Source organism: Halichoeres trimaculatus, unplaced genomic scaffold (assembly GCF_033239565.1).
Source record: "Halichoeres trimaculatus isolate MK-OKI-2021-1 unplaced genomic scaffold, fHalTri1.1 fHalTri1_scaffold_10, whole genome shotgun sequence".
NCBI lineage: Eukaryota > Metazoa > Chordata > Actinopteri > Labriformes > Labridae > Halichoeres > Halichoeres trimaculatus.
Window position 1 is genome coordinate 11,679,015 of NW_027437187.1, and position 17,843 is coordinate 11,696,857.

Sequence of the window (17,843 nt, forward strand, 5' to 3'; positions counted from 1 at the left end):
CATAGAAACAAGTTTATTTTTATTTATCTTATTGCTTTTGTTTTGCCATTGGGACTAAAGGACTAGGACTAAATTTAAATTTTCCAGTCAGCAAACAGTCCTCTAAACCAGCAAAATATTATGATCATGTGTGGGCTGCATGCCTTCGAGTTTTACTTTCATTTCTATGACATATGTTTAAATTGCACTTAAATTATTTGTTTACCTCTCTTGTTTTTTGAATTATTAGTTTTATTTTTGTAGTATTCAAAAAAGAGGAAAATGTTAATGTTCAATAGAACAAATTGAGTATTTTCCTTAAAAGTCAAAAGAAATTGAGAAGGAAAACTTTTCCAAGAGAAATACCAACCACAGCTGGATGAAAATCATGCGTTCTTTATGCTTAGCTTGAAATCACAGTGAGTCTTGTTCAGGCTGGTGAATTTAAATACTAAAATTTTGCATAATTTATGTGACTGGTTTATCTCTTCTCTTTGGTTAAAATCCTGCTTTAAGCAAGTCTCATAATTGATACAGTGAAATTGTACATATTGAAGAAATTGAGACTATGACCTTCATAGATTCAACATTCAAATTATTAATTAACTTGAATATTGACAGTGAAATACCCCCAGTGCCATTGTTAGGCATTAAATTAGGTTCATAGAAATAAGAAGAAAGATGAGATGATGCCCATGATTTTCCTGATTTTCATGGAAACCAGAGAAAAATATTTAAAGTTAGTCAGAAAGGGACACAAGTTGTTCCAGGACATCAGACTTTCACCGTTCTGGTTTTAAGTGCGATGTTGCAGCAGCTGTTAGATACCTTATTTCCTTAATGTGATGAGCCGTTTAAGCTTTGAAAGAATTTTCATTGTAAGTAAAACTAGTTTGAATAGATGCGTCTAGAGCCTTAAAACAAATACTGATGCAAAGCAACACGTCAACAAGTCAAATAAACAGCTCAAAGCTTTGCTGTGTTAAGGTTCAGCCTCACAGGGCTGCTAACATGCCTGTAGATTTAACAGTTATTTTGAACAATATGTGCAGGAAAATTTACTCAAACCTTCGATTTGTTCAAGTGAAAGCTGAACGATGGTCTACTTTGAGTCATAATGTTATGCTACAGCACCCTGAGTTCAACCCTGAGTCACTGACCTTCATCGGGTTCATGCGTTTGAATACGAGGTTAACAAACTCTAGTAGCACTCTGTGCACTGACACCAATACAAGCCTCTGATCATCACAAACACAACGCAGAGACATTAAAGTTAAAAAACATTTATTGCATCCATTATTGCTGGTCGCCTTCAACACAAACTTCATTTTACAACATCCCACAAAGAGCAAGACCTCACACAGACAGTGAGATTATAAGAGCCGTAGCTTTTAAAGCTTCTAATGTACAGAGTGAGCACATCCCCTATCCTGAAGGGTAACCATGCTAACTTTACAACAAGGGTTAAAACAGAACAGAAAACAGTTTGAACTCAAGAAGGGAGACTTAAACGACATTGATGACAGAAGATAAAGTTAAAACCCAGTTGTTACATTTAAAAAAACAAAAACAAACATGAAGTGATTAGGAGCCTATAAACACAGGTCACTTTATAGCATAAAATCCATAATTTCATCATTGTATTAAAAGGAATAATGATGCATTTACAAAATGTTAATGCATTGTTGCATCTGCTCAGTGACAGGTAAGGCTTAAATTCTTATACTGGCAGCTACATCAGCAGTGATGTTCAGCAGCGTCGTTATGTTTCACTTTACACACTGGGAATGTTGGTGATGAGAGGACCTGTTCCCACTAAAGTAATGACATGATCCCTGGGTGCAACGAGAACATCAAACACAGGCACAGCTCATCAGCTGGTCATTAAACCTGTCAAATTAACTTTTATAACTTTACAAATATTATCTTACAAATTACACCTGTTTGGTTTAGTTATGCTGAAAGTTTCAACTGCTCTACATTAAACGACTTAAGATTTCAGACCTCACTCCAAACTCCTTAACCCCTATGTACAAACTTGCATAAGATACATGTTGTAAAGTGCTACGTGTTGCTAAACGTCTGCTCTTTATTATGGCAACATCACTTCTTTTAAAGAAAATGTAACCAGCAATTTGGCACTCAAACACATTGTTTTGATGATTTTAACCATCACGTATCAGCTGATAGAAAAAAAACAAACAACTAAAACAAGTATGGTAATGGTCAAGTTGTGAAAAAAATGATTTTTTAACATAATTCTTGACATGTCTGGTAGATATTTTAAAAGTGAGGGGTCTAGTCTCATAAAAAGAAAAATTAATTCAGATTGTTTTCAAAATCATACTTTTATAAAACTAATGCAGCTCAAATCCTTCCAGGCTTCCTTAAACAGAAGCAGTCTTTAAATCCAGCTAAATCTTTCTAAATCTTTCCACTTGTACATCTGTGATCAAAACATTTGTAAGAAGAAAGAAAACCTGATTCAGAAAGTGGTGAGATACAGTACGTAGCCGGGTCTGTTTGAGGATCCTGCATAATCCTCACAACTGTGAGAGTATCAATCTGAATCAGGGTCTTAAAAAAATCAGATGAACTGATTTTACACCCGAGGGGATCGAAAAGCACAAACACACCTCTTCACATGAAGAGTCACACAGCAGTCTACAGTGACAGCTGTGCAGAAGTTATCGTAGCCCTCTGCTGCCACCTACTGTTGTGACATGATAAGGGGAGGCGAACAGGAAGCTGATGCTCGCAGGATGTTTGACTAAACAAAGAGCTGGGATCCAGCTGAACAATTTAGACTAGTTTATGGTTTATGGTTGATGTTTGCAGCCGTAATGTCCTTTGTTTTCAGTCCACATTCACGCTCAGCTTTGTTTGGCCGATAGATTATCTGTGAACTGCACAAAAGTCACAAGGAAGCATTTAACACAAGTGTCCAGGTTTCTGTTTCAGTTTGGAGATCATGTTCAGAGGGATTCATCCATGGCCCTCCTTTTCATTCTTTAGTCAACATCACCAGGTATCTTCCACCAGCTTTTCATCCACAGAGCTTTGTTCCCCCAGAAAGAAGAATAAAGATGCTAAAATAACGCTCAGTTGGCCAAACCCTGAGGACCCTCAGGAATGAGAGAGGAGAAGAAAGTTTTGAAGAAAACCCAGGCGGTCCACATTACTGACACCCGGTGAGGAGGCACCAAAACTGCTGTCATTGGTCCTGGACTGTCTGCGGCAGCAGCTGGTTCCTCCTGTTGCATGTCAGCATGCTCATCATCCTTTACAGACAGAGTCAAAGACAATAAATCATTAATTACAGACTGTTTGTGGCACAACTTTCTCATCTAAAGATTACAAAATGTATTAAAAGCTATGAAGGAGTGATCTATTCTACACACAGATTTTCTCTAGAAGGGTTTTATCTGACTGATATGTCTTACTTGATGTGGGATCTGGTTTCCGTTCTCATTCTGCTGGTTGTGTTGGACCTCAGGGGGCTGGGCAGGGTTTAGCTCTTGGACTTGTGCACGCCTTCTGAAGGGAAACCAGCCAGCAGTGTGTCTGTGGAGAAGTGAAACCACCAAAAATACATTAATTAATGAGATCACTGCATAAACTAAGTGAAAAAAAAACTAGCAGATGTCAGAATAATCACAAAACAATTCATTGTCAAACATTTAGAAATATGAGTCTTGACAAGTTTCATCTGTGTTCAGAAAAACATAAGCTGACCAATCTCAAGCTTTAGTGTTGTTTTTTGAACATCTAGAGGAGGATCTCTAGTTCCTTAGATGCTGAATACACCAAAGGTTCATCACCAAACTTAAAGCCGCCCACCTGATCTGTCTGTTATTTAGAGCCAGGTGAATGGTGCATGTTTTTATTTCACTAAAAATGGCCATCTGCTGCAGAAACACAATGACTGAAAGATGTAAGACTGAACTAAGAAAGGTGCTGATAACTGAGGAGAAATCTAATGCTATTGATAAAACTCTGCCGAGTACATTTTAAGGAAATGTTCTGAGATCAAACTTACTTTGCTTTTCAAAATTTAGTTGTTGCTTGTATAAAATGTTCCCAAACCCATGTATGTCTTGTATTTTGCTCTCAACTGATGCACAGTACTAAAATGAAACAATAAAACTATTTCAAATACTTCATTGGTAAAATGGGTGGCGAAGTGGCTGATGGGTGGCAGTGAGAACAAAGAAAAAAAACACTGATCATGTGTGAAACGTGAATTATTTTTCTTTAAGCAAAGCTTTCTTCCCACTATTAAAATTTACCTTTCTACCTTTCCCTTCACAAACTGACTTCTGAGAACTTTTTGAGCTTATTTCATCTCAGCCTGTGAAAAAAGGATGTGTTGACATAAAAAAAGCAACAACAAAAGACTTTAACTGGACTGACTGCTGTGTTTATGTGTCAGAGAGGAGGATTATGTAACAGCAAACAGGGTGTGAGAGCCTGACATGCTGAGTAAATGAACAACGTGGCCTGAGCTGCTGATAATGGTGTTGATGTGGAACAAGATGTCAGATAAAAGTTGGACCAATGGTATCACCACGTGTAAAACTCAGATGGGACTTCCCACGGGAGCTGGGTTAAAGCTTTGTGGGATGTCACAGGAAAAAGTTTGCATATTGTTTCAATTCAAGGAGGAAAACCAGAGAGAGACATACAGTTTGAGTAAGCATTTAAAACAATTCAATCCTTAAAATAGGAGAATAAATGTCTCCAAATTAAAAAAATGAGCTGGTTAATAACTGTGTTTTTGTCAGTTTCTGCTATTTTGGTTTTCATTTGAAAGCATAAAGTTGTTCAATCATTTGCATTTCAGCTTTGTTAAGGAAGTAACAACATCTGCCTCGCTGCTCTGTTACCCAGACTTTCTGGATGGAAGCTCTAGACCTCTTTTCAGGTGCAAGAAAAAACCCATACCAATCTATCACACCAATGACACATTACAGATTGTGGGTTTCTAGTTGTGGAGCTAAGAGCTTGACGCTCAAGTCCTCCAGTCTGACGTCCACCCACCAACAAAAGGAATAAATCCACAGCAGCTCTCGTCTCTCTTAACTGTTGAATGTTGACATACAAAAAAAGCTTTCACAGATAATCAGACTAAAAGTTAAAAAAAATACAGTAACAACTCTGAGGTCAGAAAACTGTGTCGCTCAAACTGTCCACACACGCACACACTTCCCTGGTATTTCGAAATAAAATTACAGAAACGGATGTTAAAATAAAAACTGTTTTAGACTACCTCTTCCGACCAAAAAAATAAGAAACATGTATTCCTACAAAAAATAATAAATGAAAAACATAAAATCTTTGATTTGGCTCCTACACAGATGTTTAAAGCAGGCAGTAAAAGGGCCGGAGTGTTATGACTGATTTAAACTATTCTGTGAAAGTATTTTGTGATTTAAAATGAACTGACTGACTAATAGGGGAAATTGTGCTCCTGTTTATGTAACTATTCCTCCATTGACTAACTCAAAATAATGCTTTGTCAGTCAAACCAAGCCACTAACCATTTAAATAAGCAGTTTCTTCTCTTCCTGAGATCAGCCACATATCACCAAACCAGATGATCATACAGATGTTTAAAAGCCAGTTTCCCCAGCCTTTTCCTCTGAGTACAGCCAGTACACAGAGCTTAGCTGCTTTCATTTGTTCTTCTTTAAAGAAGCTTTGCTTCTTTAAAGAACATATCCTGAAGGATGGGAGGTGAGTAAACAGTCATTGGCTTCTGTATTTATCCTGTGACACTAAAGAACAAATGACACGTGTCTATGGCTTCTTAACAATTCATACCTGTGTTTCCAAAATCAGCTGTGGCAAACATGTACATGTTTCTGACACACAACTCAGACTAACCAAGCCTCATTCAGCTCTGAGGCTGTTTTAAATGTTTATCATGAGGAGCTTAGTTTTTACTACTCAAAGGCTGAATGCAAAACCAAGCAAATGAAGGAACCTTTGAGGTGAAGGTTCGTTAAAGTAAGTCACTAAATTCAATACTGTACAAAATAAGGCTGATCAGCCATATGTGTTTGTTGAATTTAAAAGAAAAGTAAAGCCCCTGTTTCCCAGCAGAAAGCCTCAGATTGGACTTACAGGTACATGAGGAAGAGCGTGCCCATGACCAGCAGAAAGCGGCTCAGGTTGGAGTTGAAGTACACGATCATGAGCAGAACGCCAAGTCTGGCAGCTGTGTACAACCAGTCCAGCCAGTCACGCTCCATATCCTCCTCGTCCTCCATGACAGGCCCTCCCTGTGCGTTCATCCTCATGTTCTGGTTGGCCTCCCCAGGGTTGATGAAACCTCCATCTTGCACGGGGTTCTGATTGGCTTGAAGGTTATCGATGGGGTTCTGATTGGCTAAGGGAGCTGGTACTTGAACATGGTGCGCGTGAACAGCGGGGTACTGGCCGAGGGTTGTAGCTGGAGCAGGCGGGGCGGTGCCTGCTGCTGCCAACGCTGCGTGGCTGTGTGTGATACATGAGGCAAACATCAAGACCGCTGACAACCAACTGTGCAGAGATGTTCATGATCATGTCAGACAGAAAGGCAGAATCCATAAAACTAATGAAGAACTCACTATTGCATGTAGTACTGTCTGGCATAGACGTGCTGGAGCCACAGAAGCTGCTGAGGGCTGTACAGGGAGTAAGTGGGGAAGGCTGGTTGGGTCATCTGAGGTGCTCCAGGCCTGCAGGCACAGAAAATAGAGTCACCATCTGTTTAAAACTGGTATCCAAAAAAACAGTATCAGAGGAAACAGGACAAGGAGATAATGAGGCTGTTTGATATTATTCTATTTAACTTACTCTGGATATTTTCTCTGTAGAAGGAAATGGACTTATTATAGATATCTAATGAGTCTTTTCACTGACATGTCACACTTTTATTTGCAAACTTGTGTCTGTTATGGTTGAAATATTTTTAACACACCCTTTCTTTCCTCTCCTAAGCAGCACCAATATCAGATAACACATAAATGCACCACCTTGCATTATATTACAATGACTTGGTTCTGCCATAAACTAAAGGAAAGATCGTAACATCACCTTACATTTTATGACAACTTTTGAGTCCCTCACTGATTTCAGCGAGCGTCCATTCATGGAAATTACAGACTAAGTCAACGGGATCAGGTTGCATAAATGTTCACTTATCAGGGATTAACTGTGGACATGACCAGCTCTGTTTACCCGTCTGGCAAACTTTCCACTTGAGAGCTGGCAGGATGGTGTCAGTTTAACGTCCAGTCCATCCGATTAGGACCTGACATTAAGATACCAAGGGTAATGTCAACAAAGACGCCAAATTCCTGAGCTAGGTTGCTCCTTTTACTCTGACTGTTCAAGACGAGACCAATATATCTGTTTTATATTTTCTTTCATGTAAATGTCAGAGCTGATAGGGTGTTTGTGCATTTATGTTGGTAACATTGGTGCAACAGTTATTAAAAACTTAGAGTAGATGTACAAACACTTTTAAGAGTGTCATCACCTCTGATCCTAACCTAAAACGGCAGGTCTAAGCTTTGCAAAAAAAATAAAATTAAATAAAAATAAAAATCTTGTTCAGAAAGAATTTGAAATATTTTAATCTATTATGGCTTACACTGCGGCAGAAGGCCATGCAGGAGTCCCTGGTGGAGAAGTCTGTGTGTGAGCAGAAGAAGGTGAAGTTTGAGCAGGTTGTCTCCTCTGTCTCAGCTCTGTTGGGCTCAGTGTCTGGTCTGTGGTGGAGGGGCTGCTGGTACTCGGTGAAACAGGGGCTGCCATTGGTCTTGGACTAGAGAGAGGAGGCTGTGAAGTCTGCAAAACAAGAGTTTGACATTCACCAAGAGCAACAGCACACTGAAATAACACGACGAGTGTGTTTTACTGTTTCAGATGAACAACCACCTGGAATGTTCTTCAGCGTGTGCTGATGCAGAGCAGTGTCTTGAGACTTTCAAGGTATTTTTAGTCGTACTTTTCATCTCAGAACTGTGGCTGAGCTCTGAAGCGTGATGGCTGAAGTGAAACTAATGTCTCTATGGTGATAGGGAAATACAGAGGCTAGAGTTGCACCTGTCAGTGTCTAAAACCTCTGTCTGAGGATTTCATCATCAGGGTAAAACATCCTCAATAGAAAAGACAAGTTTACAACGATAAGATTGTCTCATATTTCAATTCAAAACTGCATCATCATTTCCACCGTGACTTAGTGCATGACAGTAAAAAATGTGATGTCTCAATACTTAAGAACACTAAAACAGGGTAAATGCTAAAATCCTGAGGTTGATTTCAATACATTTTTAAGACTTTATCGCAACTTTCAGTTGTTGTTGGCATCCACTTTTTAACAGTTGTAGTTTACATTTTTACAGAAATGATGTAAGCTAAGGAGGAATAAAGCTTGAAAGAACAGATGAAACTAAAGGCAGGTTTATCCACACTCCCACAAACAAGAAACAGCAGTTATTCAAGGCAACTTGCTAAAGAAAATGAGAAAATATTTAATCATTTTTAAAATTTAGGACATGTGCCGGAGATTGTGTGATTTGCTTTAATGTTGTATTTAATTTCTCTTTATGAAACTGGAAATGACGTTAATTTATAGCTGGTGTTTATATCGCTCACAATCCTTATTGTTGTATTTTATTGTAACTAGAGTCTTTATGTATTTTTTTCGTTCTATTCTTTTTTTATTTTAGTATTTTTCTACTGACTCCATCGATTTCTGCTGTTAACAGAACAATTTTCCAGTTTGGGATCAATAAAGTAACTCTATTCTTTTCTATTCTATTCTATTTTAGAACTTTATCTGCTGAATGTTTAACGTCCCAATCAGGGGACAGTTGCAAGGAGGAAAATAAATATTCATGGATATTTTTTGGGTCAAAGCTTAAATACCTATGAAACTTAATACCTCATAAAACCACAATTAAGACTTTTTAATACTTCTCAAGACCCCGCAGACACCCTGTGGAAAAAAAAAAAAAAAAAACTCTTGTCAAGTGTTTTTGTCTTATTCGCAGTAGAAAATGTCTTTTTAAGATTTGATATGAGCCACACTCACCTGACCAGTCCAGAAAAATGTCTTATTTCAAGTTATCTAAAGACAAAAATGAGGTCTGAATTGCTTGAAACAAATAAAAATATTCAGCCAATGGAACAAGAGAAAAGTTATTTATATTAAGACATTATTCCAGTTTTGAGCAATTTTTTGTGCCTTTGGGAGATTTTTTCACTTGTTACAAGCAATTCAGAGCTCATTTTTTACTTTAAATAACTTAAAATAAGACAGTTTTCTGGATTGAGAAGTTGAATATGTCTCATATTGAGTATAATGAGACATTTTTTACTTAAAATAAGACAAAAACAATTGATAAGATATCAGTTTGTTGCACTGAAAGAAAGCTAAGACCTGAAACATCTTCAGATGTTCAGATGTGTGGGCTTTTCACCTTAGTATTATCACTCCTGTTATTAGTGAAAAAACATCTCAAGTGCATCCGACTAATTTGAGCTGAAAGCACCGTTCTCACCTTTGGCCTTGCTCCAAGTGACTGGTTGGGTTGACGAGAAGAACACACCAGATGGATTATGAGACTTGAGTCGGTCTGAAAAAGTGAAAATATATGCAAAAAAAATAAAAAATGTGCAGGAGGAAAAAACAAGGATGAATTAAGGCAGTAACAGCTAAATAAAACTCAACAAATGTTAATGAGTCTTCAAATGTTCAAACGACTTAAAGTTTGGGTAACATTAAAATGTTTATGCAATTTATCTTTATGTGATTCCCTACAACCCCTGGATACTTAATGTCTGTATAGTGGCAGGGTGGAAGGGATGTTTTCTAAAAGTGTTTATTCATTTTCCCTTCTGGGAATATTTTCAGGACTACAGTTAGTACTAACTCCAGAAACATGAGCCTCTGACAAGACTCACACAACAAAATCATGAGCAAGCCATGTGAAATAATTCACTGTCCTAGTTACAACAGTGTTCTTGTGTATTAATAGAACAACGATGTTTTGTTTGGTGTCTATTCTTCATCAGACAAAAGTTGTTATGAGAAAAGTAGGCCAAATAAAACTTCTCCAACAAGTTTAAAACACAGAGACCTATAATCAACCTGTCACACTTGAAACTCATTTCAGGCGATAAAAATGTCAAACATCACGAGCATGTCAGAGAACATCCTTCTTCTAAACATGCTGAAGTAATGACTGTTAGCAGCAAACACAGAGACATACCGGTCTGGAGAGATCTTTAAGATGTAGATAGTCAGGCAGCAGTTTGCCAGCATAGATCAGTCTCTGCTCAGTCACAGCCTGCAGAGAAAACAAGAACAAATCATTTAGGTAAAACTTATGAATAATAGTTTATCTCTTGTTAATATCAAATAAATCCAGATGGTTTACTGCAACTGTTAAACAACAGGACATAAAAAAGCTGAGTGTATTGAAAACTTGTGATTAAACTTCGGAGAGGAAAGTCAAGGCCAGTTCCTCCATACAACAAGAGAAGGTCTGTTTGGGGAGAGGTTGTCATAACAGGTGATCTAAAATGTTACAGAGATCTGTTAATACTTGACAAATTTAGAAGCTGATGTAACGGCTCAAACTTTTAATTTAGCTGACAAGACCTTTTGTACATCTGAGGTTATGTTGATACTGCAAACAAACCTTCTTGAAGGATGAACCAATCCAAATATTAAAATGCAGGCTGCAGAAAGTTTAATGTTCTAAAATGCTGAACAAATATGTTTTACTTTAATTGTCTTTTTAATATCGTCATGTGCTCTGCATCATCCTGCTGAAGTGCTCATGGAAAAACGGGTGAATAAGCCTCTTCAGAAGCACATGGGTAGCTCCTCCAATGGGTGACAGTCATTTTAAGAAATGATTAACTTTATTCTGACACTTGACTTTTCACTTTGACAATCATGTGCTTTTTCCTGCCCAGAGCCACCTCATCTGTGCAAATCCCTTCAAGACTTAAGATCTCGATGAGGCATGACACTGCTCATCTTTTCACTGTCATCTAAGCAGAGGATGAAAATTGTCCCCAAAGATGAATGAAATTTGGTTACTTGGTTTGCATTGTCATGAAATATTTTATCAAACAGCTGTGACAACAGCTCTCTAGTCAAGCATTTCATTAGCAAAGACTGACACATATCCTCTATGGTTGATGTTTTTGGGTTGAGTAACTGTACTTGTCTTTAAGAAAACATATTTAAAATGCCATATTGAACAAATCCTTCAACTAATCAAAAATAGATTAAATCGAAAGTATGCGTAATATTTTACAATAGATAGTTTAGACATGAATCCAAGTGGAACACTGCAAACTAACTAAAGCCAAGCTGAGAGTGTAAACAAAAAGTTGAAACCAAATAAAAGCTAATAAGACATTAGACTCTAATATAACTTCGGTAATTCTGCAACATATGGCGCAAGTATTTGAAAATAAAAGCTCTAAAAACGGAAGACAACACGTGAATATTCACTTATATAATCCCAGGAACAGCTTAAAGTCAGTAAAGTACAAGAGGCCACAGATATGAGAACAGAGTTATGACTTAGTTTCGCTCTACTCGCACTCTCTATTCATCTGAATGATAAACAGACAGCAAACTGGGGATCAGCCGTAAGTCTTTCTGGAGTAAATTACACTAGTTGTTGTCTTCATTGAGGTTTGGAGTGAGTATTTAGGAAGTAAAACAACAACAGAGAAATGTCCGAGAGGCGTTCACTGCCCTTACATCAGCTGTTTCGTTATGACATTCCAGAGCAGCCTCATGCTAACCAGTTCCGCTAACGCTAGCTTGCTAACTTATCCGCCCCATGAAAACTCACCGGTTTCGATGGGTAGACCGTGCTCAAATGCGTTTTGAGGTCCTTTACAGTCCAGTTCAGGTAGATGCCCTCAACAGCTTGGTCCTCCTGAGCCTGGTTGGGCGTTTTGATGATAACAGTAGTCGTCTTTTGTTGAGAATGCCTCACATCCATTTTCGCTTTTTTTCTGCGCTCTTCGTCTCGCCCCTCGGTGATAAGGTTTTCTAAGCTGCTGCAGTAATTAAAAAAAAAAGAGTCCCAGTGTTTGTATGACTCAAAAAGTAGAATTAAACAACACTAACAGTCCTTCTAAAATGCAGACTCGCGGACCTCTCTCAGATACAGTTGTCTTTCGACTGGCAGGCTGTCATACGGGACTTTATCAGAGGGGAATGTTGTTTCCAAACACACTGTGGCCGCTCCTGATTGGTTACCGGACTCTCGTGCTCAGACGTGGAGGCATGGGGAATCGTCACACATCAAGCATGCGCAGTAATACATTTTTGTACGAAGATCGTATGTTAACAACAATACCTACGTTTTCACCATAGACTGTATGGTTTTCAGTTTCATCGATCTTCCAAAGTCTGGTTTTATCTGTCAGGAAAATGTAACAGGAAAAGTAATTTAAATAGGGGTTCGTAATCACTATTAATGGTTATTGTGTCTCCAGTGCATATATAACTCCAGTTTCCACTCGATTTTAATTGTCACCTTAAATTAGAGGTAATTACGATGGGCAGGGCGGCGACTCGTTGGATCCACCCCATTCGCCAGAGCCATCAGATCATCCTGCACTTTGACGTACAAACGGAAATACTTTTGACAAATCCTCTGTAGAAGCACATATGTTATTCTTACAATAAGTGAAAGTTGTAAGGGATTTATTTTCTTTTTTTTCTGGCACCTGACTTGGGACTCCCTTGTAAATGAGATTAATATTAAGGGGCTATCACGTTAATAAATAAATTTACAACTAAATAGATTTTTTTTAATGAAAACTGTAATTGAGATGATATTGTGAATGTAAATGTTCAACATAAATATATATGTAAAATAAAGATAAAAATATTTCACGCATTCCCAGTTCAAAGTGGACTGAGTAGACGACTCTTGGTCCAACATACAAAAATTTGACATCGAAACAAACAAACAAATAATAATAATAATAAAAAAACAACAACTAAAAATTAACTAAAAAACGAAATCAATAATGCAGTATCATCTGATCTAAAGCGTTATCAGTGCCATACTCAAAGGTCTCGTGGTATTGAGGATACTTGCATTATCCTGTAGGAAGATGCTAACTGACATCATTTTATTTATGCCACTGCTTGGCATAAAAGTTTTCATTGAAATCAAGTTTTTGGATTTTGTGTTTTATTCTGTTTTATTTGGTCTTCACATGAAACATCAACATTGTGTCTGCAAAAACAACACAATGGCACCATATGGCACAACCAGAATAAGGGTTTTTCAAATACTGTAACACTTGTGTTTTAAACTCATTTGAAATGATACCATGCATGACTCGCGGACATACCATACCATACATGATCTGCCATTTTTTGAGTTTAAACTCATCCGCTCTTTCCCCGTGGCTTTTTGTTTTGACGATTTCTATTTTAAAACTTATACACATTCAAACCATGGAAGACAGGGAACAAAAATGCAGCATGGACTGTCAAAGGTTGAGCAGCAGGGGGTGCCCTTTAGCCATGTTTGGATCCTAAAGTTGCCACATCATCACTTTGAAGTTTCTGCAGGTCTTCAACTTCAGGGGACGGGAATTTAGCCCTCTGATTTTCTCCCTTAAGTGTGGCTCGTTGGTCTAGGGGTATGATTCTCGCTTAGGGTGCGAGAGGTCCCGGGTTCAAATCCCGGACGAGCCCAATTTTGCCCCAAAAGGGTCACATAAACAAACTAAAAGATTATTTGCAAATTAGTGTGAAGTCAAACAAATGAAAAACAACAAGACAAGATTGCACTTAATGAGATTAAATGTCTCACTAATGTCCTCCTGTCTGTCTGAACTACAAAGTTTCCATGCAAAACCAACAGCCTAAAAAAAAAAATTAAAAGCCATATTAAACTAGTATGAATCTTGTGGTAGATGGATGCCACCTTTCAATATTTAAAAATTAAAACTCATATTTACAGCTAGTGCTAACAATCGTTGACTAAATTTGAGCACCTGATTTTCAGAGTTATTGGCCAGTAAGTCCTCATAATGTTTGTAACTTAATGAAAATCATGCAAAAGTTAACCTAATGTGAACCACAATTGAATTGGTTCATTTATTTGTTGAAATGTCCCTTTAAATATTTGAAAGAAGTAAAGCTGCACAAAAAGTCAATCTAGCCAAGCCAAACACTCAGCAGTGTTTTAGAGTGGAGATGAAAATATATATTATCTTTTTATTTAAGACTGTGCTTTGAGCATTTCGCTTTTATTCGAATAGGCTGTTTGAGAAAGAATACGAGGAGAGAGGAAATGAGAAAATCATGTTAGGACTGAGGATTAATCCTACAACCACAACGAGGACTGTAGCTGCAGCACACAGGGCACTTGCTCCACCTGCCCAGTGCCTTGATAATTTTAACTTCAATTTGTGGATGCATGGGCACAGTAAGATCATGTTTAAATCTATAACAGCCGTTTCTAATATCTATTAAGAATCAGCTGGAGGGAGCATTAAGGAAGAGATGTAATAAGGGCATTAAGTAAAATTACAGCCAAAATGAGGGCTATACAGCTTTGTACATTTTGTTTTCCTTTAAAATCATCATTTAGGGAAGAAAATTTAATCAGAAAGACCTCGAGGAACCGCGTAACATAAAATCTGAGGCTGTGTAAATCTTGTTATACATCTGGTGGTAATGATGAAGCCTTGATGCAGTTTCTCCTTCACCTAATTGAAGCACAGTCAAACCTCAGGCTTGCATCTTAGCAGGGGTGGAACCGGGGGGTGTTAGCTTATCCCATTGGCAAAGTCTCTGGGTTTTGGGGTTCAGAGCTGGAGGACACTTAAGGAGGTGGACAGCAGGTTCTGGGCTCAAATCAAATCTCAGAAAACTAACCCACCACTGCAGTACAGCCACCCGATAGTCTGTTTGCATGTCAGAGGCAACGCTTACTGAAAAGTTTCCTTTTGTCTCTCCAAGTCAAACTTTTTTATTTTTAATCCCTAAAAAATTTAGCTCAGCAAATATAACTTATAAAAAATTTAACATTTGCGGATTATGTTCAAACAGAAGTTAATGTGGATGTGATTGTTAGACATACCCCCCCCAGGTTTGGGGTAAACGTTTCATGTTGCCACACAGAGCCACCTCCAAGAAACTCAAGTCTAGCCATGCCAGCCAAAAAAAGTCTTTCTTTGCCTTAAAATCGAGACTAAGCCTTATGATTAGATGTATTTCTTCTCTTTAGCTTTGTAGAATAAACTACACCCAAACATAATCCACTGATTCACGGACATTTCAAGTCTTAAAAGTCGTTGATTCATGAATAATTGAAAAATGCAGTTGACATTTAAGAATTTTTTTTATCTTTTTATTTTTCTTCAGTTGTATTTTAAAAGTTCAAAAAGATCAAATCTAGCCAGTATGCATTAAAAACAAAGAAAAACAGCTTTAAAAATTATCATCCAGGTGAAATAATAAATGAGCCATAAATGCATTAAACTACAGTATCAGAGAAACAAGTTCCACAGTGACTCCTAAAGTCATTTTGGCTGATTGTGTGGCTCTTTTTTGGCAACTGTTTCATTTTAATCTGTGTGTCTGTACTTTAAAATATCTTCAAGACGACTCAGGACGGTAACCTTTCAGGTAATAGACCCAGGAGCAAGGTGTTTTGTGGCCTTCAGAACGCTGGCTAGAGATGGTCAGCTTGCCAAACCACGGCCCTGCAGAAGCGGCGTCTAAAGAGATCAGGACGTTGAAGGTCTTTTTGGAGGGGATGGATTCCACTCCTTTAACATTAAAGCTGGGGTTGTCAACCTGGGAGTAAGGCACATAAATCAAGATATAACAAATTAGAGAAATACTCAAGAGTGGGGGAAAATAATCAAATTGAAGTATTTTTAGGAGACGTTTCTTGTACTGTGACTATTTCAGATGTCAATTTAAAGGTATCAAGTCTTCACCTGAAAAGAAAAACCAGTGGTCTGCAGGAAAACATTCTTGAAAGGGATGGTGATGTTGCGACCTGCCCTGATTATGAATGGGCCTTGGGGTTTGGGAGGGAGGCAGGTCCCATGTAATGGGAAGAAGTATTCTCCTCCACTGCCTGACGACAGACTGAGCTGGCCTCTCACTTCTCCCAGTTGGTGAGGTTCAAAACAAACCTCTACGCTGGCCTCTGACCCTGCCTGAGATCCTGGAGAGGCACTGACACTCTCATCCCCAGTGAAGGCTGGACAATCAGTCTGGAGGTGGGAGATAACAAGATGATTTATCACAGCTAAGGAAACGCCTTATCTGGAGGAATACTTCAGTCAAATCTCTAACAGGTACGGTCTCCTTTGATAAACATTTTCTTTACAGCTGAAAGTAATGAAGTGTATTAGGGAAAATACTGTAAGGCAATACCAATAACACAGAAATCATCAATAACAAAGCTAAACTGTAGGTCAGGGGACTCGAAATCTACCCACAGCTTACTCATTGCTATGGCTGAAAAGATCACAGGAAAGAATGGAGACATCAACATTATCTTATATTAGTGAGTGAAAACAAGACCAGCTGAGGAAAAGAATAACAAGACCATGGGGTGCACCTAAGAATCATAAGTTTCTGTTTATCTTACCGTGCATGAGTATTCAGTTTTGAAGCGAGAGTAGTTGATGAATTTAATAAGAACAGAGTGGCTGCTGCCCAAAGAGGTGCTGAAGTAGACAGTTTTTTCTGGTGGTGGGGGCAGAGCTCTGAGGACCAGATCGTAGTGGAAGTAGCCCAGATCAGAACAGCTCAGAGTGAGCCGAGCTGTAGACTCACCCGCACGCAAGGGCAGGTACTCAAAGCTTAGAGGAGTCTAAAAAGAGGGACACACACAGGAAACATCAGTTTAAGTTTGTCAGCACACGAGTGTTTTCAGTGGACGGATGAACTCGTGCTCCACCTTGGACTGTCCTGGCACAGTGAGCTGAGCTGGGGCATTGACATCGGGACAGTTGCACTCAGTGCTGAGGCAGATGGCAGTAGTGAGCGGGTTTTCCACTTCCACAGTGGCTGAGACTGTCCGGCGGACAGATGTCTCCAGCTCAATGGTAGACAGTACTCCTGGGGAGGTAACCTTGAAGGTAACAAGGTAAAACAAATACTCGCCGGATGTCATGTTTTGAAATGTGACCTGAGGAAACACAGTTAAAGGTAGACATAAGAAGAAGGCAAAAACTCCTTTCGGATCCATTAAGAAAAATCTGTGTGGTCAAACCTTGGTGTTGAACTGCCCGTCTTTGTATGTAAAAAATGACATCTTGTAGTCTCTTTTGGATGAAGGGGGGACATCAATGTACTGTAAACCCTTGAGGGACACTGTGGCATCTGCCTTGTCAGGTTTTAGGATTTCCATCAGCACACGGAACCTGAGCACACAGAAACACACATTTGACAAGATGTCCTGACACACTGTTTCTATTCAGCACAGTTAGATATTTCATGTTGCACAGAGATGATAGTGAGGCAGGAGTTTTGCTTCATCAAAGGGTAAAATTCAAGTCTGCTGAGTCACGTGAGGAGAACTGTCAGCACGATCTATAATTTTAAAGTGATACTCTAGGATGGAACAAGTTGGGTCCTATCACAAGGTTTAGGGCAGAAATTACCCCTACAGCAGTGTTTTTGTGCAGCAGAAGCCCAGAGCGCACACACCAAACACCCCCTCCCTGCTCCTCTGCTGGTTTCCTCTGCACTCAGACGGGGCCATATTTTACTTGACCAAAAACACAAATAAACAGACTCCCACCGAAAAAATCTGATATTGGTCTGCATTCACGCTTTATTTAGA

General features: G+C 38.7%; 2 protein-coding genes and 1 non-coding gene across 3 annotated transcripts in view; 1 reads left to right on the top strand and 2 right to left on the bottom strand.

The window, feature by feature from the left end:
- Window positions 1–1,246: 1,246 nt before the first annotated feature.
- herpud1 (homocysteine-inducible, endoplasmic reticulum stress-inducible, ubiquitin-like domain member 1) lies at window positions 1,247–12,250 on the bottom strand. The gene is made up of 8 exons (XM_074678469.1): window positions 11,853–12,250; window positions 10,245–10,322; window positions 9,534–9,608; window positions 7,619–7,815; window positions 6,591–6,701; window positions 6,106–6,477; window positions 3,423–3,543; window positions 1,247–3,260 (listed from the first exon to the last, which is right to left on the bottom strand). Exons 1-8 carry the CDS (start codon window positions 12,003–12,005, stop codon window positions 3,081–3,083), a joined length of 1,287 nt encoding a protein of 428 aa, XP_074534570.1. The 5' UTR covers window positions 12,006–12,250; the 3' UTR covers window positions 1,247–3,080.
- Window positions 12,251–13,651: 1,401 nt separating this feature from the next.
- On the top strand, window positions 13,652–13,723 carry trnap-agg (transfer RNA proline (anticodon AGG)). The gene has a single exon. It is a non-coding gene; the product is annotated as a tRNA-Pro (tRNA).
- Window positions 13,724–15,408: 1,685 nt separating this feature from the next.
- Window positions 15,409–17,843, bottom strand: part of hydin (HYDIN axonemal central pair apparatus protein) — an 81,376-nt gene continuing 78,941 nt past the window's right edge. The window contains exons 88-92 of the mRNA XM_074677638.1: window positions 17,271–17,421; window positions 16,956–17,186; window positions 16,644–16,868; window positions 15,982–16,263; window positions 15,409–15,835 (exon numbers count right to left, since the gene is read on the bottom strand). Coding sequence (XP_074533739.1) covers window positions 15,635–15,835; window positions 15,982–16,263; window positions 16,644–16,868; window positions 16,956–17,186; window positions 17,271–17,421 — 1,090 coding nt within the window. The 3' untranslated portion in view covers window positions 15,409–15,634. The remainder of the gene's footprint in view (window positions 15,836–15,981; window positions 16,264–16,643; window positions 16,869–16,955; window positions 17,187–17,270; window positions 17,422–17,843) is intronic.